General features: G+C 43.7%; 1 protein-coding gene across 1 annotated transcript in view; it reads right to left on the bottom strand.

Moving 5' to 3' along the window:
* Nucleotides 1-3826: 3826 nt before the first annotated feature.
* The window catches only part of prkcab (protein kinase C, alpha, b), a 215022-nt gene continuing 193177 nt past the window's right edge, over nucleotides 3827-25671 (bottom strand). The window contains exons 13-17 of the mRNA XM_071396546.1: nucleotides 24973-25111; nucleotides 23611-23691; nucleotides 15285-15392; nucleotides 8451-8591; nucleotides 3827-4774 (exon numbers count right to left, since the gene is read on the bottom strand). Of these exons, the coding sequence (XP_071252647.1) occupies nucleotides 4607-4774; nucleotides 8451-8591; nucleotides 15285-15392; nucleotides 23611-23691; nucleotides 24973-25111 (637 nt within the window). The 3' untranslated portion in view covers nucleotides 3827-4606. The remainder of the gene's footprint in view (nucleotides 4775-8450; nucleotides 8592-15284; nucleotides 15393-23610; nucleotides 23692-24972; nucleotides 25112-25671) is intronic.

Genomic DNA, 25671 nt, shown 5'->3' with positions numbered 1-25671 from the left:
AACCCCACCTCATATGGGGTTCTTGGAAGAACCTTTTGTGGCCATTTGCAGTGCCAAGAAGACTAATGTTCTTCAAAGAACTGAGGATCTTAGAAGAACCCTTGTTGAACCCCTCATTTTTTAGAGTGTACCAACAAAGACTGTCGTTGTGCATAGTGATAAGTTGTCTGCTACAGTCATGTTCTCATAAGGGATAAAATATTAGTCTTCTTGTCCCCGTACACACTCATGTTGTACAAGGAATGCCAAATGCATTTGGCACAATCGTTGTGATACAACAGAGAGTTCTTCTGTACAAAAATAACAACACAAGCAACAGACAAAACTGTCCATTGTATCAGAAAAATATCTGTTGTATCACGACCATTGTGTCAAATGCGTTGTAAATAAGTTGTACAATCTAAGTGTGTAGGGGGCCTTTGAATGCTTTACATGAAGCAAACTGTTTACTCATGTGTTCAGTATTAGCTTATATAACCGACGAGGTATATCTCAAGGGCATATCTTATCTAGATTAACTTCCATTAGTATTCTGCATTATTATGGCTTTATGAGCAGGTTCACTTGCTCAGCAACTGGAATATAATAGGAGCCAACGTACCGGGCCAGGTCTGTGTGCTGTGAATGCAGAGTGGTCCACTTAGACAGACAGAGAGAAATAGAGAGAGAGAAATAGAGAGAGGGGGGAGAGAGATAGCGAGAGAGGGGGGCGGGGGGGGGGGGGGGCAGAGAGTGGGAGAAACAACAGACATACACACACATTACGAGGCGAACCCCAGCCCAGCCGAAAACAAAACAAACAGCAGTACTCTGCTGATTCATCTGAAGGCTCAGTAGGCTTTGATTGCTGCCAATTTGTCTGTGTGCAGACCGAGGGTGCTAGACCGCTAAACGCTCCTATCTGGCAGGCCACGTTTGAAGGGTTAATATGAAGAGGGCAGACAACATTCATCCTTTTGTCATCCTGAGGAGAAGGAAAAGTTATTGCTGTGACGTTTCTGTTGTTCGGTGAGAGAATACTGAATGTGGCTTTTGGATATTGGTGAGATTTCGTTGCTTTTAAGCAAGAATACTTTTGAAGTGTGTGAGGCAAAGCGAGATTCCTCATGGATATCAATAGTGATATACAGTACAAAGATACAGTCAACCGTCCAACATGTAGAATCTACATATGAAGCCTGGGAGGCTACAGAAAGCAAAACAACACAAATAAAGCAGATTGCATTTTCATTGGTTTATTCATACACAGTATCCTTTATACCCCAGTCAGCAAAGGGACATGGGAGAACTTGACAAATAAAAGCAAGGAGAGTGAAATGAAAATAAAGCATACAAAACATCCCTGTGTTGTGGTCCCATGATCGCCACGGTGATTCAAATATTGACCGCAAGAGATTATAGTTCATCCTAAAAGTACATACTTGATGGAGGTTTTGTGTCTATAGTAGCCCAAACACCGCCCACTCACTAGACATAGATTCTCAATGTGAGACGTCATTCACAGGGCTAACTATGGTTGGCCTCTCTTTCCCACTAGTATCTGATAAGTTCTATAGAGAGTGCTATATTCGCCATGTAGAAACCTCCACATCTTTGAAGTAAAACATAATATCTAGATGGACAGACAAGATCCTGACTCAGCTTCAATGAAATACTTCTCAGTTTGTCTCATCAGCAATGTTGTGTAAACATATGGTTACCCTTATTTCGAATAGGTCCATTTGGTCCAGATGGGACACTATAATACTAAAATGTAATCAAAGTTACATGTTAACATAATTTCAGTAGTCATCCCCATTGAACAGCTACATTTCAAGGACATGCTACAAATACCGTTGTCTAACAGAAACGGACTAAATGCAAGACATTTGGCAATAGGCTGAAACACCAAAACAACTGTGTCTTTGTGGTCAGGGTGTATTAAACAATAGACCAAAGTTTCTTTATTCTTTGGCAGTTCAATTGTGTCTGATTGAACTTCCTGTGCTTGCTCTGTGTTGATCTCTCATTATGTAGGTTCTCAGTTTGGCCCCTTTCAGAACTTCTACATAACCACAACCAAAACAGAAGAGACAGAAAAATCTAATCGTTGTGTCCATGGCTTAGATGTGAGTTCTGACTGAATTTAGAACTTGGTTGAGTCAGGAGACTGAACACTAAGACAAACCAATAAACAAATGGAGAAGAGGAGAACAGAAAGAGGAGAGAAGTGTAGTGGGAGGGGCTAGCGGGACAGGCGTGTGTCTCACTGTGATGCTTGGTGACACATGAACTTCATACTGTACACCTGGGGATCTGTGTTAACATGCATCATGCCTTCTCTCATGCTTAGATCAGGCCTTACCCTCACATGCACACAGCGAAAGCCAGAAAACACACTTCTGCCTCTGATAGAAGAGAAACCAAGGCTAGGAGTAGGAGTAGGAGTGTATTCAACCAGGGACCACGCGCCACAGTCACACATGCTGTAGATACTGCATATCGTCTGTGAAACATTAAAGGTAGAGTCAGCGATATGACCAAGATGCACAAAGTAAACTGCATAGTGGGTCAATCTCCGCAACACACTGAGAGTGTGAGGCAGTTTTGGTCCCGTGGCTACTACGTTGTAAGAGCGTGAAGGGAACCCATGTACAGATACTGTGGGTGACTTTGTGAGAGTGAAGTCTTGAGTCTTGCTCATCGGAATATCTGCGGTGCTTTTCGTGCAAGGTCATTTCGCTGACTCTACCTTTAAAATAGTCAAAAACAAACTGTGGATAAATAGAGAAAATACATATTACAAGGTTTCGCTGATAACAAAGCTACCAAAGATTCAGCCAAACGTCATGTGTTTTTGGGATAGTCATCTAAACAGAGATGTTTAACCCGTCTAAGGTAGTAAAAGCACATTCAGTTCGTGGTATAAAATATGCAAGTCATTTCTCTTTTTGAAAAAGCTCTTTCGATATTTACAAAATGGTCGACAAATAGGGTAAACAATGTTCTCTCTGGTCAGAAAAGTATAGAGGGAAACATACGGAATATGTTTAATAAGTAACAAAAAAAATCTATTCTCTGAATCTCATTCAACTTTTCAGTGGGGTAGGACTTTCATACAGACAACAATTAATTAGTCAACAAATATCCTAATACTTGGTTTTACAATGATAAATATCAGACGTGTGCTGCATCCCCTAGAAAGTCATCTAGCGCTTATTCATAATCAGGAAATGAGCAGGGAACAGAGAACTGCATGGTGCATATGGAAAGAGCATTTTCACTAGTCAAATCAAAACATCGTCTTCTCATGAACCTCAGTTCAACATTTTCCCCCATAAATAGAAGTCCAGAATACCAAGTTACATGTTGTCGCAAACCTCATGAACAGAACCATATCCTCAATTCAGTCTTGCTCATAAATTCTCCTAAATAACTCTGAGAATATTGGTACCAGTGCTTTCACCAAAAATACAATTGGACACCATCTAAAATGTTCATCATTGTTTCATCAGTCAACTGTTCATACCGACCAAAAAGTTGTTCTTTAACAACATACTAGGTTAGACACAGCTATACTTGGTGGGTTACGTTTTAGTAACGTTTTGTAAACGTTTGATAACTGTTTGTAAACGTTTGGTAACGGTTTGGAGTATATTAATAAAACTGCCAGAGAAACACGGTGTTGAGCTTAGTTTAGCGCGCTGACACCATCAGAAGGGTTAACGGCTTTGCCACAAGGAAAGACATCATAGTTGACTATAGGAATTTCATAAGAAACGGACGCTGTAGATAGTATATGTTTATATAGATATGTACTGGAATAAAATTATTTGTTTCACCTCTATTTTGGCACTCGTGTAACAGTAGACAATAGACCTCTCTTCTCTGTAGGTATATAAATATAATCTAGAATGTGGTGTAGCAGACTGTTTAGAAATGGCAGTACAGTACAGTAGGTACAGTAGAGAGAGGAAAGGCAGGGACAGGAGGGTACGTTCCATCATGCTTCATAGGGAGGGAGTGCTCTCTTTGTATCCATAGCAACACACTGAGGAATCATGAGATACTGTATGCAGTCCCACAGACAACTTCCGGACAGGAAGGTACTGTAGGGTTTGGTTCTAGGTTCTAGAGCAAGTAGGAGGTTCTGGAACTGTGGAAAACATGGAACCCATTCCTGAATGTTAGGCCAGTAGGTTGCAGAGCTAAATGGTTCCCCATGGTAACAGTGTGCAATTCATGTCAACGCTCACTGTACTGTAGCAGGCCTACTTCTCAAATCAATGTATCCATGATTACTGCGCTCAATCACCAGATAAACTTAGACATACTCCCCTGTACACCAACCCCTCCCCCCTCCCTTACCCCCTCCATTGCATCAGACAAATTCCAACCGAGATCGTTCGTGGACAGCTTGTTTACAGAATGTCGCCGACTGAAGTCCAGAGAACACATGAAGATAATATTAGTCTCTTTGACAAAGGGACAATAGGTGGTCAATCTGGAGGGTTGCTGTCCCAGTCCCAGTCCACATGGCTCTCTTCCCCCCTCTCTCCTCTCTCTCTCTCTCTTGCTCTCTCACCAGCCTCTCTCTCTCTCTTCCTCCTCTCCCTGATCTATTCCCTCATACCACACTGTGAAGGAGGGAAGGGTGGATGAACTGTGGGTTGATGTAGGAGAAACCAGCGAAGTCGCTCTGGTCAATGTTGGCGATGACTAGCTGGTCTGGAGGGGTCAACATGGGCTGGGTGCGTGTGAAGAACTTGTCAAAGTTTTCTGCTCCTTTGCCACCCTGTGTGTGTGTGAGAGAGAGGGGGGAGGTAGAGGGAGAGACAGAGAAATGGCTGATATTAGGCGGTAAAGGGAAGTACATTAAGTTGCCCACAGCAAGAGGATGTCTAGCTGTCACTTTTTGTGGGTGAATGATCTCATTACGACAGTATACTGTACCTCACGATACCTCCAGAATGATCTCATTATGACAGTATACTGTACCTCACGATACCTCCAGAATGACCTCATTATGACAGTATACTGTACCTCACGATACCTCCAGAATGATCTCATTATGACAGTATACTGTACCTCACGATACCCCCAGAAGGATCTCATTATGACAGTATACTGTACCTCACGATACCTCCAGAAGGATCTCATTATGACAGTATACTGTACCTCACGATACCTCTAGAATGATCTCATTACGACAGTATACTGTACCTCACGATACCTCCAGAAGGATCTCATTATGACAGTATACTGTACCTCACGATACCTCCAGAAGGATCTCATTACGACAGTATACTGTACCTCACGATACTTCCAGAATGATCTCATTACAACAGTATACTGTACCTCACTATACCTCCAGAAGGATCTCATTATGACAGTATACTGTACCTCACGATACCTCCAGAAGGATCTCATTATGACAGTATACTGTACCTCACGATACCTCCAGAAGGATCTCATTATGACAGTATACTGTACCTCACGATACCTCCAGAAGGATCTCATTATGACTGTATACTGTACCTCACGATACCTCCAGAAGGATCTCATTATGACAGTATACTGTACCTCACGATACCTCTAGAATGATCTCATTATGACAGTATACTGTACCTCACGATACCTCCAGAAGGATCTCATTATGCCAGTATACTGTACCTCACGATACCTCCAGAAGGATCTCATTATGACAGTATACTGTACCTCACGATACCTCCAGAAGGATCTCATTATGACAGTATACTGTACCTCACGATACCTCCAGAAGGATCTCATTATGACAGTATACTGTACCTCACGATACCTCCAGAAGGATCTCATTATGACTGTATACTGTACCTCACGATACCTCCAGAAGGATCTCATTATGACAGTATACTGTACCTCACGATACCTCTAGAATGATCTCATTATGACAGTATACTGTACCTCACGATACCTCCAGAAGGATCTCATTATGACAGTATACTGTACCTCACGATACCTCCAGAAGGATCTCATTATGACAGTATACTGTACCTCACGATACCTCCAGAAGGATCTCATTATGACAGTATACTGTACCTCACGATACCTCCAGAAGGATCTCATTATGACAGTATACTGTACCTCACGATACCTCCAGAAGGATCTCATTATGACAGTATACTGTACCTCACGATACCTCCAGAAGGATCTCATTATGACAGTATACTGTACCTCACGATACCTCCAGAAGGATCTCATTATGACTGTATACTGTACCTCACGATACCTCCAGAAGGATCTCATTATGACTGTATACTGTACCTCACGATACCTCCAGAAGGATCTCATTATGACAGTATACTGTACCTCACGATACCTCCAGAAGGATCTCATTATGACAGTATACTGTACCTCACGATACCTCCAGAAGGATCTCATTATGACAGTATACTGTACCTCACGATACCTCCAGAAGGATCTCATTATGACAGTATACTGTACCTCACGATACCTCCAGAAGGATCTCATTACTACTGTATACTGTACCTCACGATACCTCCAGAATAAATGGAGACCAGAATTAGCTCTGTTTGTATGTGAACCCACACGAATACATCCGCCATGTAGCAATGCGGTGGATATGGTGTGAGGGCTAGGAGGCTTTTAGAGGGCTATTTTTAAACCTATGTATTCTTAAACCTCTGTAGGAGGGTTCGGTCACAAAGCCCCCACGCCCGGCAAGTGTGTTTGTAGGAAAAGAAGGGGCTGTGATGGAGAGAGGTGGGATGTAGGGAGAGAGGGGTGGGTAGGGGTTGGGGTGTGGGTTTAGTCACAAAGCCCCCATGCCTGGTTGTGAGAGTGTGTTTAGCAATAGGAAGGGTGGCAAAGGAGGATGGTGGGATGGAGGGATGGAGGGAGGAGGGTAGATGGTGGGATGGAGGGATGGAGAGAGGGAGGGATGGAGGAGGGTAGATGGTGGGATGGAGGGATGGAGGGATGGTGGGATGGAGGGATGGAGGGAGGGATGGTGGGATGGAGGGAGGGAGGGATGGAGGAGGGTAGATGGTGGGATGGAGGGATGGAGGGATGGTGGGATGGAGGGATGGAGGGATGGAGGGATGGAGGGATGGAGGGATGGTGGGATGGAGGGAGGGAGGGATGGAGGAGGGTAGATGGAGGGATGGAGGGATGGTGGGATGGAGGGATGGAGGGATGGTGGGATGGAGGGAGGGAGGGATGGAGGAGGGTAGATGGTGGGATGGAGGGATGGTGGGATGGAGGGATGGAGGGAGGGATGGAGGAGGGATGGAGGAGGGTAGATGGTGGCTGCAGCTGTGCTCTAGCAGTCTTTTAACCTCCCACAGTGACACATGGCTGCAGGCTCTCAGAACCACACAGGGTAGGAGATGAATCAGAGAGACACACACAGGCACGAACATACGCACGAACACACAGACGAACACACACACACTAAGTGATGCCTACATTTCTACAGTGGCCAATTTAGTTATGGAAACAGACTCTCAAACTTAAAAAAAATAGTTTTACAACTCTTTAGAAATATGATACAAACCTTATGAGTGATAGTGCACCTGAAATGTGTGGCTGTGATGTTGTGCATCAGTGGTGAGTGGTGCTCTCCAGCCCTTTCCTGCAGTCAAATGACCAAATCGCCCTCTAGTGGCCTCATGGGTGGAATGTTATTCATATTTTTTAGAGACATATCTTTTTTTTAAATGCAGAAAATGTTGTATTTCTATGTCAAACGGTTTTGTTATATTTCAGGCTCCTGTGATGTATATAAAGTGTAATATTGGGATTTAAACAAAAAATTGAATACATTTCAACTCCATATCTGACATGGTACAGGAGTCATCTTCTTTTTAAGACCATAACCATGTGTGGGAGGTGTATACTTTTCTTTCAAAGTAGATTTATTTAAGACTACCAAGAAACATTCCGTGTGACCCTGATTTAGCCCACTGCATTAAAAGGTTAACGTGCCAATACGTGTTTGCTACATCCACTTTTTGACTTTTAATTTCATGATATTTCCCCATTGATTCTAGAGGAATATAACTTATGAAACCCTCAAGAGCTTAGTTAAATGTTTTTACTCCATCAGAACTCAAAATATAAGCTTGTTTAACTCCTTTGTTTATAAACAAAATCATTGTAAACAAACACTGAAAACATGGTTAAAACTGTAATTTTGATATGATGGATGGTCAGTCTTTCTATCCATAGCTTTGTCTATGAATTTGAGAGTGGATACATTTCTCCAGCCCCATCACTTACTGTAGCTATCAGTGGCGGGGTGACGCTTTGTTATTGTTTGAACTGAAGATTTCCCCTTTAAAGAGACTTGTTATGATAGCAGTCTGTGCATGTGGATAAAAGGGTCTCTTTCATCTGATCATAGACTTCCAATAACTTCTGGAATGACCCTACTAGCTGGGTAACTCACACACGCACGCACACATACACACCGTTTTAGGCTTGAATGGCGGTTGGATCTCTCTGTTGGCGAGGCGGACCCAGTCGATCCGTCTGAAGAAGGCCTGCTCCCGGATGTCCCTCTCGCCCTCCAGACCACAGCCCAGACGCTTTGACGGGTGCTTGGTCATGAACTGGAGGGTGGGGGAAGTAAAGTGATGGGGGGAGGGAGAGAGAGGGAGGGAGTGAGAGAGAGAGAGAAAGAGAGAAAGAGAGAGATAGAGAGAGAAAGAGAGAGAGAAGCCCATAACTGAGCATTAACCCATTATAGAAGCTACAATTGTATAGCCTTGACAACAGCAGTTCTTTATTACTGGTGGTCTATTATGTAGCTTCCCTTCAACTCTTAAAGCCACTCTATATTTCCCTTTCCAATAGCCTTTCTTAATAACCTTATTTTTTATCCATATTTTCATTATTCAGAATCCAGCCTAAAAATAGAAAGGGGAGGAAATTGCAAATGATGGTTATCGATAATATGTATTTAGCGCCTATTTTATTAAACTCCAAATTCTCTCATTTAATAATGATTTCATAGATCATATAGATGTAAAGGTTGGAGGAGAGAAGGGTCGAGGAGACATGCCTCTGTTGTCACGACGACAATAGCATCAGATGATGAATTACTGTATATGTTCAGGAGCATGGACAGCGGGTGACATCATCCCTAAGTAACTGAACCAAAAACATTATTAAAAGACTTGATCTTCCCACCAGAATATCTAAATTGAATCTCTTCTGTGTGTAAATTGCTGCAAATTTCAAATTTCAATTGTACACTACCGTTCAAAAGTTTGGGGACTCTTAGAAATGTCCTTGTTTTTGAAAGAAAAACACATTTTTGTCCATTAAAATAACATCAAATTGATCAGAAATACAGTGTAGACATTGTTAATGTTGTAAATGGCTAATGTAGTTGGAAACGCCAGATTTTTTTATGGAATATCTACATAGGCATACAGAGGCCCATTATCAGCAACCATCTGTGTTCCAATGGCACGTTGTGTTAGCTAATGCAAGTTTATCATTTTAAAAGGCTAATTGATCATTAGAAACCCCTTTTGCAATTATGTTAGCACAGCTGAAAACTGTTGTACTAATTAAACAAGCAATAAAACTTCTTTAGACTAGTTGAGTATCTGGAGCATCAGCATTTGTGGATTCGATTACAGGCTCAAAATGCCCAGAAACAAAGCACTTTCTTCTGAAACTCGTCAGTCTATTCTTGTTCTGAGAAATTAAAGTTATTCCATCTGAGAAATTGCCAAGAAACTGAAGATCTCGTACAACGCTGTGTACTACTCCCTTCACAGAACAGCGCAAAATGCCTCTAACCAGAATAGAAAGTGGAGTGGGAAGCCCTGGTGCAACTGAGCAAGAGGACAAGTACATTAGAGTGTCTAGTTTGAGAAACAGACACCTCACAAGTGCTGACATGGCTAATTGAGTGACTGTCGGTGACTGACATGACAAGAAAAAAACTGGCATGGCAAAACTTTTCTCTACGTTCCATGGCAAAACTTTGTTGGGAGGGGCAAAAAAAATTCACGTAGGGTCCCAAAAGGCTGGGGCCGGCTCTGACTGCATGAGTGGTTTATGGATGTGGTTATGCAGATCCGTGATCATGATGAGTTCAGATTTTTTGTGGCCCCCACCCCTATCCAAGTTGCCCATCCCTGAAGTAGACCCCTAGAGAGAATCAGATGCTCATTAGATTAGAACAGGACTCAGTTTTAAATAGTTCAGAATCTTTGCTTCAACTCAATGGAATATAGTCATATGATAAGCATCCTTGTGACTGTTAGGGAATAAAACCAATTATTGCGAGTTGTGTTCATGTTGTCGATTTCAAGTTGAAATAAAAGCCTATTGGACAGCACCCAGCCCTACGTACTGTATATCATTCTGTTTTTCAGTTGGAGCACACCATCCAGTTCCAAATCACATTGGCACCGTTGTGTGGTGTCACAAATATATACAGTGGGGAGAACAAGTATTTGATACACTGCCGATTTTGCAGGTTTTCCTACTTACAAAGCATGTAGAGGTCTGTAATTTTTATCATAGGTACACTTCAACTGTGAGAGACGGAATCTAAAACAAAAATCCAGAAAATCACATTGTATGATTTTTAAATAATTAATTTGCATTTTATTGCATGACATAAGTATTTGATACATCAGAAAAGCAGAACTTAATATTTGGTACAGAAACCTTTGTTTGCAATTACAGAGATCATACGTTTCCTGTAGTTCTTGACTAGGTTTGCACACACTGCAGCAGGGATTTTGGCCCACTCCTCCCTACAGATCTTCTCCAGATCCTTCAGGTTTCAGGGCTGTCGCTGGGCAATACGGACTTTCAGCTCCCTCCAAAGATTTTCTATTGGGTTCAGGTCTGGAGACTGGCTAGGCCACTCCAGGACCTTGAGATGCTTCTTACGGAGCCACTCCTTAGTTGCCATGGCTGTGTGCTTCGTGTCGTTGTCATGCTGGAAGACCCAGCCACGACCCATCTTCAATGCTCTTACTGAGGGAAGGAGGTTGTTGGCCAAGATCTCGCGATACATGGCCCCATCCATCCTCCCCTCAATACGGTGCAGTCGTCCTGTCCCCTTTGCAGAAAAGCATCCCCAAAGAATGATGTTTCCACCTCCATGCTTCATGGTTGGGATGGTGTTCTTGGGGTTGTACTCATACTTCTTCTTCCTCCAAACATGGCGAGTGGAGTTAGACCAAAAAGCTCTATTTTTGTCTCATCAGACCACATGACCTTCTCCCATTCCTCCTCTGGATCATCCAGATGGTCATTGGCAAACTTCAGACAGGCCTGGACATGCACTGGCTTAAGCAGGGGGACCTTGCGTGCGCTGCAGGATTTTAATCCATGACGGCGTAGTGTGTTACTAATGGTTTTCTTTGAGACTGTGGTCCCAGCTCTCTTCAGGTCATTGACCAGGTCCTGCCGTGTAGTTCTGGGCTGATCCCTCACCTTCCTCATGATCATTGATGCCCCACGAGGTGAAATCTTGCATGGAGCCCCAGACCGAGGGTGATTGACCGTCATCTTGAACTTCTTCCATTTTCTAATAATTGTGCCAACAGTTGTTTCCTTCTCACCAAGCTGCTTGCCTATTGTCCTGTAGCCCATCCCAGCCTTGTGCAGGTCTACAATTTTATCCCTGATGTCCTTACACAGCTCTCTGGTCTTGGCCATTGTGGAGAGGTTGGAATCTGTTTGATTGAGTGTGTGGACAGGTGTCTTTTATACAGGTAACGAGTTCAAACAGGTGCAGTTAATACAGGTAATGAGTGGAGAACAGGAGGGCTTCTTAAAGAAAAACTAACAGGTCTGTGAGAGCCGGAATTCTTACTGGTTGGTAGGTGATCAAATACTTATGTCATGCAATAAAATGCAAATTAATTATTTAAAAATCATACAATGTGATTTTCTGGATTTTTGTTTTAGATTCCGTCTCTCATAGTTGAAGTGTACCTATGATAAAAATTACAGACCTCTACATGCTTTGTAAGTAGGAAAACCTGCAAAATCGGCAGTGTATCAAATACTTGTTCTCCCCACTGTATGTGTTGCCTCACAAGCATTGTGTCATCGATGCCCATTTAAAATGACGACCCCATATCTCCCAGTGAGTTACTGTAGGAGAGATACAATCCATATCTCCCAGTGAGTTACTGTAGGAGAGATACAACCCATATCTCCCAGTGAGTTACTGTAGGAGAGATACAATCCATATCTCCCAGTGAATTACTGTAGGAGAGATACAACCCCATATCTCCCAGTGAGTGTAGGAGAGATACAATCCATATCTCCCAGTGAGTTACTGTAGGAGAGATACAACACATATCTCCCAGTGAGTTACTGTAGGAGAGATACAACCCATATCTCCCAGTGAGTTACTGTAGGAGAGATACAACCCATATCTCCCAGTGTGTTACCGTAGGAGAGATAAAACCCATATCTCCCAGTGAGTTACTGTAGGAGAGATAAAACCCATATCTCCCAGTGAGTTACTGTAGGAGACATACAACCCCATATCTCCCAGTGTGTTACTGTAGGAGAGATACAACCCATATCTACCAGTGAGTTACTGTAGGAGAGATACAACCCATATCTCCCAGTGAGTTACTGTAGGAGAGATACAATCCATATCTCCCAGTGAATTACTGTAGGAGAGATACAACCCCATATCTCCCAGTGAGTGTAGGAGAGATACAATCCATATCTCCCAGTGAGTTACTGTAGGAGAGATACAACACATATCTCCCAGTGAGTTACTGTAGGAGAGATACAACCCATATCTCCCAGTGAGTTACTGTAGGAGAGATACAACACATATCTCCCAGTGAGTTACTGTAGGAGAGATACAACCCATATCTCCCAGTGAGTTACTGTAGGAGAGATACAACCCATATCTCCCAGTGAGTTACTGTAGGAGAGATACAACCCATATCTCCCAGTGAGTTACTGTAGGAGAGATACAACCCCATATCTCCCAGTGTGTTACTGTAGGAGAGATAAAACTCATATCTCCCAGTGAGTTACTGTAGGAGAGATACAACCCCATATCTCCCAGTGAGTTACTGTAGGAGAGATAAAACCCATATCTCCCAGTGAGTTACTGTAGGAGAGATAAAACCCATATCTCCCAGTGAGTTACTGTAGGAGAGATAAAACCCATATCTCCCAGTGAGTTACTGTAGGAGAGATACAACCCCATATCTCCCAGTGAGTTACTGTAGGAGAGATACAACCCATATCTCCCAGTGTGTTACTGTAGGAGAGATACAACCCATATCTCCCAGTGTGTTACTGTAGGAGAGATACAATCCATATCTCCCAGTGAGTTACTGTAGGAGAGATACAATCCATATCTCCCAGTGAGTTACTGTAAGAGAGATAAAACCCATATCTCCCAGTGTGTTACTGTAGGAGAGATACAATCCATATTTCCCAGTGAGTTACTGTAGGAGAGATACAACCCCATATCTCCCAGTGAGTTACTGTAGGAGAGATACAACCCCATATCTCCCAGTGAGTTACTGTAGGAGAGATACAACCCCATATCTCCCAGTGAGTTACTGTAGGAGAGATACAACCCCATATCTCCCAGTGAGTTACTGTAGGAGAGATACAATCCATATCTCCCAGTGAGTTACTGTAGGAGAGATACAACCCCATATCTCCCAGTGAGTTACTGTAGGATAGATAAAACCCATATCTCCCTGTGAGTTACTGTAGGAGAGATAAAACCCATATCTCCCAGTGAGTTACTGTAGGAGAGATACAACCCATATCTCCCAGTGAGTTACTGTAGGAGAGATACAACCCATATCTCCCAGTGAGTTACTGTAGGAGAGATACAACACATATCTCCCAGTGAGTTACTGTAGGAGAGATACAACCCATATCTCCCAGTGAGTTACTGTAGGAGAGATACAACCCATATCTCCCAGTGAGTTACTGTAGGAGAGATACAACCCATATCTCCCAGTGAGTTACTGTAGGAGAGATACAACCCCATATCTCCCAGTGTGTTACTGTAGGAGAGATAAAACTCATATCTCCCAGTGAGTTACTGTAGGAGAGATACAACCCCATATCTCCCAGTGAGTTACTGTAGGAGAGATAAAACCCATATCTCCCAGTGAGTTACTGTAGGAGAGATAAAACCCATATCTCCCAGTGAGTTACTGTAGGAGACATACAACCCCATATCTCCCAGTGTGTTACTGTAGGAGAGATAAAACCCATATCTCCCAGTGAGTTACTGTAGGAGAGATACAACCCCATATCTCCCAGTGAGTTACTGTAGGAGAGATACAACCCATATCTCCCAGTGAGTTACTGTAGGAGAGATACAACCCCATATCTCCCAGTGAGTTACTGTAGGAGAGATACAACCCATATCTCCCAGTGTGTTACTGTAGGAGAGATACAACCCATATCTCCCAGTGTGTTACTGTAGGAGAGATACAATCCATATCTCCCAGTGAGTTACTGTAGGAGAGATACAACCCCATATCTCCCAGTGAGTTACTGTAGGAGAGATACAACCCCATATCTCCCAGTGAGTTACTGTAGGAGAGATACAACCCCATATCTCCCAGTGAGTTACTGTAGGAGAGATACAACCCCATATCTCCCAGTGAGTTACTGTAGGAGAGATACAATCCATATCTCCCAGTGAGTTACTGTAGGAGAGATACAACCCCATATCTCCCAGTGAGTTACTGTAGGAGAGATAAAACCCATATCTCCCTGTGAGTTACTGTAGGAGAGATAAAACCCATATCTCCCAGTGAGTTACTGTAGGAGAGATACAACCCCATATCTCCCAGTGTGTTACTGTAGGAGAGATACAACCCATATCTCCCAGTGAGTTACTGTAGGAGATATACAACCCATATCTCCCAGTGTGTTACTGTAGGAGAGATACAATCCATATCTCCCAGTGAGTTACTGTAGGAGAGATACAACCCCATATCTCCCAGTGAGTTACTGTAGGAGAGATACAACCCATATCTCCCAGTGTGTTACTGTAGGAGAGATACAATCCATATCTCCCAGTGTGTTACTGTAGGAGAGATACAACCCATATCTCCCAGTGAGTTACTGTAGGAGAGATACAACCCATATCTCCCAGTGAGTTACTGTAGGAGAGATACAATCCATATCTCCCAGTGTGTTACTGTAGGAGAGATACAACCCATATCTCCCAGTGAGTTACTGTAGGAGAGATACAATCCATATCTCCCAGTGAGTTACTGTAGGAGAGATACAATCCATATCTCCCAGCTACTTACTCCCTTGCAGATGACGACAGCCTCCTTAGACATGGACTTGGGGTAGGACACGTTGTGCTCCATGATGGACTGGAACAACTCATCTTCATCCTCTCCATCGAACGGCGGCTTCAGGGAAACAACATACACACGCTATTCATTGATACAGTTGACAACCAAAATGTACACACGAGTGAGGGTCCATATGTTACTGCAATTTGCTTACTGAAGTTCCACATTTGTAGCAACATGGTTATAGTGGATAAGATAAGTGAAAATAAGTTTACTTTACATGCAGTGCTTATGGTATACTTACAGTATATCTTTAAAAAGGACAAATAGCCAAATAAATGTGACCAATCATGTCTTCTGTCAATCCCCTTGTCTTTGTGATCTTAAACAGCGTGATACCACAGCTTTGTGTGCACGATACAAAGAGGGACCGGACTAGCCACCACTCTGAGGTGTAATAAAACAGAGGACAGGTGGGAACTGAGCCCTGAAAACCCATCAGCCACTCAGAACCAACCTGTGGATCTAATTTCTCTGTGTGTGTGTGAGTTCCTTTAATGTTCCTCTGTGTAGTCTTTCATCTGTCATAGAAGTCATTGGTGTACAGTGGGTTCATATTGGCAATAGATGCCAGCCATAGTTCTCTACTGATCTGTTCAGATTGTCCCATCAGAATGCAATGACATGCTTTGCCCTGTTATTGAGTGCTACTGTGACAACAACGCCTTTAGCAGACTCTGCCAACCCGGATGTCCTAGCCGTGTCTGAATCCTGGCTTAGGAAGACCACCAAAACCCCTGAAATTTCCATCTGTAACTATATCATTTCCCGACAAGATAGAACTGCCAGGAGGCGGTGGAGGCGGTGATGCAATCTCCTGCAGAGATAGCCTGCAGAGTTCTGTCTTACTATCCAGGTCTGTACCCAAACAATTTGAGCTGCTACTTGTAAAAATCCACCTTTCCAGAAATAAGTCTCTTACCGTTGCCCCTTGCTATAGACCACCCTCTGCCCCCAGCTGTGCCATGGACACCATATGTGAATTGATTGCCCCCCATCATCCTTCAGAGCTAATATCATCCTAACCAACTTGCCCTCCAAATACACCTCTGCTGTTTTCAACCAAGATCTCAGCAATCACTGCCTCATTACCTGCATCCGCAATGGGTCTGTGGTCAAACTACCACCCCTCATCACTGTCAAACGCTCCCTAAAACACTTCAGCGAGCAGGCCTTTCTAATCGACCTGGCCCGGGTATCCTGGAAGGAGATTGACCTCATCCCGTCAGTAGAGGATGCCTGGTTATTCTTTAAAAGTGCCTTCCTCCCCATCTTAAATAAGCATGCCCCATTCAAAAAATGTTGAACCAGGAACAGATATAGCTCTTGGTTCTCTCCAGACCTGACTGCCCTTGACAAGCACAAAAACATCCTGTGGCGTTCTGCATTAGCATCAAACAGCCCCCGTGATATGCAACTTTTCAGGGAAGTTAGGAACAAATATACACAGGCAATTAGGAAAGCTAAGGCTAGCTTTTTCAAGCAGATATTTGCATCCTGTAGCACAAACTCTCAAAAACCTTCTGGGACACTGTAAAGTCCATGGAGAATAAGAGCACCTCCTCCCAGCTGCCCACTGCACTGAGGCTAGGAAACACTGTCACCACCGATAACTCCACTATAATTGAGAATTTCAATAAGCATTATTCTACGGCTGGCCATGCTTTCCACCTGGCTACCCCAATCAACAGCCCTCCACCCCCACAGAAACTCGCCCAAGCCTCCCCCACTTCTCCTTCACCCAAATCCAGACAGCTGATGTACTGAAAGAGCTGGAAAATCTGGACCCCTACAAATCAGCCGGGCTAGAGAATCTGGACACTCTCTTTCTTAAATTATCAGCTGAAATTGTTGCAACCCCTATTACTAGCCTATTCAACCTCTCTTTCGTATCATCTGAGATCGCCAAAGATTGGAAGGCTGCCGCGGTCATCCCCCTCTTCAAAGGGGGAGACACTCTAGACCCAAACTGCTACAGACCTATATCTATTCTACCCTGCCTTTCTAAGGTCTTCGAAAGACAAGTTAACCAAGTACCTTCTCCGCTATGCAATCTGGTTTCAGAGCTGGTCATGGGTGCACAAATGCTCAAAGTCCTAAACGATATCATAACCGCCATCGATAAGAGGCATTACTGTGCAGACGTATTCATCGACCTGGCCAAGGCTTTCGACTCTGTCAATCACAACATTCTTATTGGCAGACTCAACAGCCTTGGTTTCTCAAATGATTGCCTCGCCTGGTTCACCAACTACTTCTCTGATAGAGTTCAGTGTGTCAAATCGGAGGGCCTGTTGTCCGGACCTCTGGAAGTCTCTATGGGGGTGCCACAGGGTTCAATTCTCGGGCCGACTCTTTTCTCTGTATAAATCAATGATGTCGCTCTTGCTGCTGGTGATTCTTTGATCCACCTCTACGCAGACGATACCATTCTGTATACCTCTGGCCCTTCATTGGACACTGTGTTTAACTAACCTCAAGACGAGCTTCAATGTCATACAGCTCTCCTTCCGTGGCCTCCAACTACTTTTAAATGCAAGTAAAACTAAATGCATGCTCTTCAACTGATTGCTGCCTGCACCTGCCCGCCCGTCCAGCATCACCACTCTGGATGGTTTTGACTTAGAATATGTGGACAACTACAAATTCCTAGGTGTCTGGTTAGACTGTAAACTCTCCTTCCAGACTCACATTAAACATCTCCAATCCAAAATTAAATCTATAATCGGCTTCCTATTTCGCAACAAAGCATCCTTCACTCATGCTGCCAAACATACCCTCGTAAAACTGACCATCCTACCGATCCTCGACTTCGGCGATGTCATTTACAAAATAGCCTCCAACACTCTACTCAACAAATTGGATGTAGTCTATCACAGTGCCATCCGTTTTGTCACCAAAGCCCCATATTCGACCCACCACTGCGTCTTGTACGCTCTCGTTGGCTGGCCCTCGCTTCATATTCGTCGCCAAACCCACTGGCTCCAGGTCATCTACAAGTCTCTGCTAAGTAAAGCCCCGTCTTATCTCAGCTCACTGGTCACCATAGCAGCAACCACCCATAGCACGCGCTCCAGCTGGTCACCCCCAAAGCCAATTCTTCCTTTGGCCGCCTCTCCTTCCAGTCCTCTGCTGCCAATGACTGGAACGAACTGCAAAAATCACTAAAGCTGGAGACTCTTATCTCCCTCACTAGCTTTAAGCACCAGCTGTCAGAGCAGCTCACAGATCACTGCACCTGTACATAGCCCATCTGTAAATAGCCCATCCAACTACCTCATCCCCATGTTATTTTTTTTCTCCTCCTTTGCACCCCAGTATCTCTACTTGCACATTCATCTTCTGCACATCTATCACTCCAGTGTTTAATTGCTAAATTGTAATTATTTTGCCACTATGGCCTGTTTATTGCCTTACCTCCCTTATCTTACATCATTTTCACACACTGTATATAGACTTTTTTTCTATTGTGTTATTGACTGTTTGTTTATTCTATGTGTAACTCTGTGTTGTTGTTTGTGTCGCACTGCTTTTCTTTATCTTGGCCAGGTCGCAGTTGTAAATAACAACTTGTTCTCAACTAGCCTACCTGGTTAAATAAAGGTGAAATATATATATTTTTTAAACAACGCCAAGGATGTGGGTTCAATTCCAACAGGAGACATACTGTATGGTATCACACCTGGCAGACTGAGTCTATGGATTTCAAAGGGTTGCTTCAAGTCTCTATGTATGACTATGGGTTACATTTGTTCATTTAGCAGACGCTCTTTTCCAGGCTTGCTGGATGGAACTTACAGTACAGTGAATACATGTTATTATTAATGTCCCCAGCCAGAATTGAACCAATGACGCTGGTGTTGCATGCTCCACAATCTTACCAACTGAGCTACCTAAGACCATAATCAGGACCGACATCAATACACGGATGACCTAACCATGTCGGGGAAACCGCAGTGTCCATAGTACATGGGTGAGATTTACCATTTCACCCCTTCGGTTGAGTTGAAGGGCTCAGTTCTCTGTTCTGATTAAGGGTATTGTCTTGTGTTAGATTTAACAGAGGGAAATTACAGATGTCAAGATGACCTCCACTCAGCAGACAAGAGGTGTATCAAAGCACTACACCATTTCCATTGCCAGGCAACTGAAGTGGTAACAAAGTGGAGTTTTCAGAAGTGTTCGGTAATGACTACTGATTATGTGTGCGGTTGTGTGTATGTGTGTGTGTAGTTTGTGAGTGGTAATGACTCTGATTGTGTGTGTGTGTGTGTGTGTGTGTGTGTGTGTGTGTGTGTGTGTGTGTGTGTGTGTGTGTGTGTGTGTGTGTGTGTGTGTGTGTGTGTGTGTGTGTGTGTGTGTGTGTGTGTGTGTGTGTGTGTGTGTGTGGTAATCATCTCATCTTCAATTAACAGAATAATGGGCCTTAAGAGTCCTGTAAACCATTAGGAGAGACTTTAACAAACTGTCCTGTGAGTGTGTGTGTGTGTGTGTGTGTGTGTGTGTGTGTGTGTGTGTGTGTGTGTGTGTGTGTGTGTGTGTGTGTGTGTGTGTGTGACTCAGAGGTGGCTGGACTGGTCAGGATGGGGTAGTTTAAGTTTTAGATATATAGGCTAGTAGGATTCATACATATAGGCTAGTAGGATCCACACATATAGGCTAGTAGGACCCATACATATAGGTTGGTAGGATCCATACATATAGGCTAGTAGGATCCACACATATAGGCTAGTAGGATCCACACATATAGGCTAGTAGGACCCATACATATAGGCTAGTAGGATTCACACATATAGGCTAGTAGGACCCATACATATAGGCTGGTAGGATCCATACATATAGGCTAGTAGGATCCACACATATAGGCTGGTAGGATCCATACATATAGGCTTGTAGGATCCACACATATAGGCTAGTAGGATCCATACATATAGGCTAGTAGGATCCATACATATAGGCTAGTAGGACCCATACATATAGGCTGGTAGGATCCATACATATAGGCTAGTAGGATCCACACATATAGGCTAGTAGGATCCATACATACTGTATAGGCTAGTAGGATCCACACATATAGGCTAGTAGGATCCACACATATAGGCTAGTAGGATCCATACATATAGGCTAGTAGGATCCACACATATAGGCTAGTAGGACCCATACATATAGGTTGGTAGGATCCATACATATAGGCTAGTAGGATCCACACATATAGGCTAGTAGGATCCACACATATAGGCTAGTAGGATCCATACATATAGGCTAGTAGGATCCACACATATAGGCTGGTAGGATCCACACATATAGGCTAGTAGGACCCATACATATAGGCTAGTAGGATCCATACATATAGGCTGGTAGGATCCATACCTGTAGGCTAGTAGGAGCCACACATATAGGCTAGTAGGACCCATACATATAGGCTGGTAGGATCCATACATATAGGCTAGTAGGATCCACACATATAGGCTAGTAGGACCCATACATATAGGCTGGTAGGATCCATACATATAGGCTAGTAGGATCCACACATATAGGCTAGTAGGATTCATACATATAGGCTAGTAGGATCCACACATATAGGCTAGTAGGATCCACACATATAGGCTAGTAGGATCCACACATATAGGCTAATAGGATCCATACATATAGGTCGGTAGGATCCATACATATAGGCTAGTAGGAGCCATACATATAGGCTAATAGGATCCACACATATAGGCTAGTAGGACCCATACATATAGGCTAGTAGGATCCATACATATAGGCTAGTAGGATCCACACATATAGGCTGGTAGGATCCATACATATAGGCTAGTAGGATCCACACATATAGGCTAGTAGGATCCACACATATAGGCTAGTAGGACCCATACATATAGGTTGGTAGGATCCATACATATAGGCTAGTAGGATCCACACATATAGGCTAGTAGGATCCACACATATAGGCTAGTAGGACCCATACATATAGGCTAGTAGGATCCACACATATAGGCTAGTAGGACCCATACATATAGGCTGGTAGGATCCACACATATAGGCTAGTAGGACCCATACATATAGGCTAGTAGGATCCATACATATAGGCTGGTAGGATCCATACCTATAGGCTAGTAGGAGCCACACATATAGGCTAGTAGGACCCATACATATAGGCTGGTAGGATCCATACATATAGGCTAGTAGGATCCACACATATAGGCTAGTAGGATCCATACATATAGGCTAGTAGGATCCATACATATAGGCTAGTAGGACCCATACATATAGGCTGGTAGGATCCATACATATAGGCTAGTAGGATCCACACATATAGGCTAGTAGGATCCATACATATAGGCTAGTAGGATCCACACATATAGGCTAGTAGGACCCATACATATAGGTTGGTAGGATCCATACATATAGGCTAGTAGGAGCCACACATATAGGCTAGTAGGATCCACACATATAGGCTAGTAGGATCCATACATATAGGCTAGTAGGATCCACACATATAGGCTGGTAGGATCCACACATATAGGCTAGTAGGACCCATACATATAGGCTAGTAGGATCCATACATATAGGCTGGTAGGATCCATACCTGTAGGCTAGTAGGAGCCACACATATAGGCTAGTAGGACCCATACATATAGGCTGGTAGGATCCATACATATAGGCTAGTAGGATCCACACATATAGGCTAGTAGGACCCATACATATAGGCTGGTAGGATCCATACATATAGGCTAGTAGGATCCACACATATAGGCTAGTAGGATTCATACATATAGGCTAGTAGGATCCACACATATAGGCTAGTAGGATCCACACATATAGGCTAGTAGGATCCACACATATAGGCTAATAGGATCCATACATATAGGTCGGTAGGATCCATACATATAGGCTAGTAGGAGCCATACATATAGGCTAATAGGATCCACACATATAGGCTAGTAGGACCCATACATATAGGCTAGTAGGATCCATACATATAGGCTAGTAGGATCCACACATATAGGCTGGTAGGATCCATACATATAGGCTAGTAGGATCCACACATATAGGCTAGTAGGATCCACACATATAGGCTAGTAGGACCCATACATATAGGTTGGTAGGATCCATACATATAGGCTAGTAGGATCCACACATATAGGCTAGTAGGATCCACACATATAGGCTAGTAGGACCCATACATATAGGCTAGTAGGATCCACACATATAGGCTAGTAGGATCCATACATATAGGCTAGTAGGACCCATACATATAGGCTGGTAGGATCCATACATATAGGCTAGTAGGAGCCACACATATAGGCTAATAGGATCCACACATATAGGCTGGTAGGATCCATACATATAGGCTGGTAGGATCCACACATATAGGCTGGTAGGATCCATACATATAGGCTAGTAGGATCCATACATATAGGCTAGTAGGATCCACACATATAGGCTAGTAGGATCCATACATATAGGCTAGTAGGATCCACACATATAGGCTAGTAGGATCCACACATATAGGCTAGTAGGATCCATACATATAGGCTAGTAGGATCCACACATATAGGCTAGTAGGATCCACACATATAGGCTAGTAGGATCCACACATATAGGCTAGTAGGATCCACACATATAGGCTAGTAGGATCCACACATATAGGCTAGTAGGATCCACACATATAGGCTAATAGGATCCATACATATAGGTCGGTAGGATCCATACATATAGGCTAGTAGGAGCCATACATATAGGCTAGTAGGATCCATACATATAGGCTAGTAGGATCCATACATATAGGCTAGTAGGATCCACACATATAGGCTAGTAGGATCCATACATATAGGCTAGTAGGATCCACACATATAGGCTGGTAGGATCCACACATATAGGCTAGTAGGATCCACACATATAGGCTAGTAGGATCCATACATATAGGCTAGCAGGACACATAAATATAGGCTAGCAGGACCCATACATATAGGCTAGTAGGATCCATACATATAGGCTAGTAGGATCCATACATATAGGCTAGCAGGAGCCATACATATAGGCTAGCAGGACCCATACATATAGGCTAGTAGGAGCCATACATATAAGCTAGCAGGACCCATACATATAGGCTAGCAGGAGCCATACATAGAGGCTAGCAGGATCCATACATATAGGCTAGCAGGATCCACACAACAAATGTTGTGAAATTTGGACTATGGACATAACATGAGGCCACATTTGATCTATTGAACAATAGACTTCCATCTGACAAATATACTACTGCACGTACCTGTCCCGCTAGCATCTCGTAGAGGAGAACCCCATAAGCCCACCAGTCCACTGATTTCCCATAGGGCTGATATGCAATGATCTGTCAGGAGAGAGGAGAGAAAGGTGAAAGAGCCACATTACATTAATAATATACTGCTGGAGGCCCAACCCAAACACACCCACTATTCCATTGTGGGACCAGCATGTGGGAACCACTGCAACACATGTGAATTTCATATTTACCCAGGTTTGCTCTGCCTGCAATTTCAGTCAAGGACAGTTACTCTGCTCTGAGCTACGTTAACAGCAGTAGCAGCACATAGGATTATTCTCTTCAAAACTTCCACCACACCACCCACCATTATTACAGTGGGCTATGTATATCTGCCATAACAAAGGACTATTTTCCTACCATCCAATTTACCAGTCCACATGTCCACCCACACACATTGTACAGAAACACACAGAAGCTCTTGCGCTCGCACACACACATGCTCACTCGGATGCATAAACAAGCACGCACGCACACACACACACACACACACACACACACACACACACACACACACACACACACACACACACACACACACACACACACACACACACACACACACACACACACACACACACACACACACACACACACACACACACACACACACACACACACACACACACACACACACACACACACACACAGGGTCTACTGTTGTACATCTCCATTAAAGAGATTATCCAGTATTTTTGTATACTTTTTAGCCAGTAGTTCTGAAAGTAGAACTCTCGAGCCAAAAGTGGTCGCCAGAAATTGTGTACTATGTCACATATGTGATTGACCGCCCCGATTCGGTCCGTTAGCCCTGCTCGTCTTTGTCTAGGATTCACATGTGAGGCCATGTAGTAAACATACACTACATCAAATTAAATCCACGTTTATTTGTCACATGCACAGGATACAGAAGGTGTAAACGGTACAGTGAAGTGGTACAGCCTCTCTGGAATGTCTCCGTTCATGACCCCTTATCTCTGGCCCTCGGCATCCTCACCCCTACCCCTTCATTTCTTCCCTCCTGTCCCCCTCAGTCTCTCCCACTCTGTCTCTACCTTCAGTCTCTCCCACTCTCTCTACCTTCAGTCTCTCTCACTCAGTCTCTCTCACTCAGTCTCTCCCCCTCAGTCTCTCCCCCTCAGTCTCTCCCCCTCAGTCTCTCCCCCTCAGTCTCTCCCCCTCAGTCTCTCCCCTCAGTCTCTCCCCCTCAGTCTCTCCCCCTCAGTCTCTCCCCTCAGTCTCTCCCCTCAGTCTCTCCCCATCAGTCTCTCCCCATCAGTCTCTCCCCATCAGTCTCTCCCCTCAGCCCCCCACCCCCGTGGTCCTCACCTCTGGGGCGATATAGTCGGGGGTACCACAGAAGGTGCGTGTGACCATGCCTTCATACATGTTCTCCTTACACATGCCAAAGTCTGCTATCTTAATGTGGCCCTCAGAGTCCAGCATCACGTTGTCCAATTTGAGGTCCCTGTGATAGAGGGATCAAAGAAAGGGAGAGAGATAAAGAGCAAGAGAGACATAAACAGAGAGAGAGGGAGAGAGAGAGAGGGGGAGAGGAAGCCAGAGAGTTGGAGAGAGAGAGGGAGTGAGAGTGAAAGAGAGAGAAAGGAGGATTAGCGTTGAGGTGTGGAAGGAAGGCGTTTGAGAGTTTAATTGTATGTCAGCTGTCATTTGATTAGGGAGCTGGCGTGTTGTTGACTGAATTATTACTGTTGGTTCTTTCTGAAGGAGGCAGAAGATCAGAGGGAGGCTGACAACGTTTGAAAAACATCAATATTTTTGCCTTAAATTATCCTGTTTTTCTGTCCTCAACACGCATTCAACACACTAAAACACTACAACAGACAATCACTCTTTGGCCTCTAATCAGCTGTGCTCCTACAGCAGCCCGCCTCCACTTTTCTTTTTACCATTCCTTCAATCTACCTTCCTTTCTAGCGTCTTTCTGCTCCTTTGCCTGTTCATTTGATTTCCCTCTGCGTTTTATAGTAGTCCTTTAGTCCTGTGTCTTATATCATTGTCCTTTAG

This window comes from Salvelinus alpinus, chromosome 1 (genome assembly GCF_045679555.1).
Source record: "Salvelinus alpinus chromosome 1, SLU_Salpinus.1, whole genome shotgun sequence".
In the NCBI taxonomy this organism is placed as follows: Eukaryota; Metazoa; Chordata; class Actinopteri; order Salmoniformes; family Salmonidae; genus Salvelinus; species Salvelinus alpinus.
The sequence above is the reverse complement of the archived record's forward strand: the minus strand, read 5'-3'. Positions and strand labels throughout refer to the sequence as shown.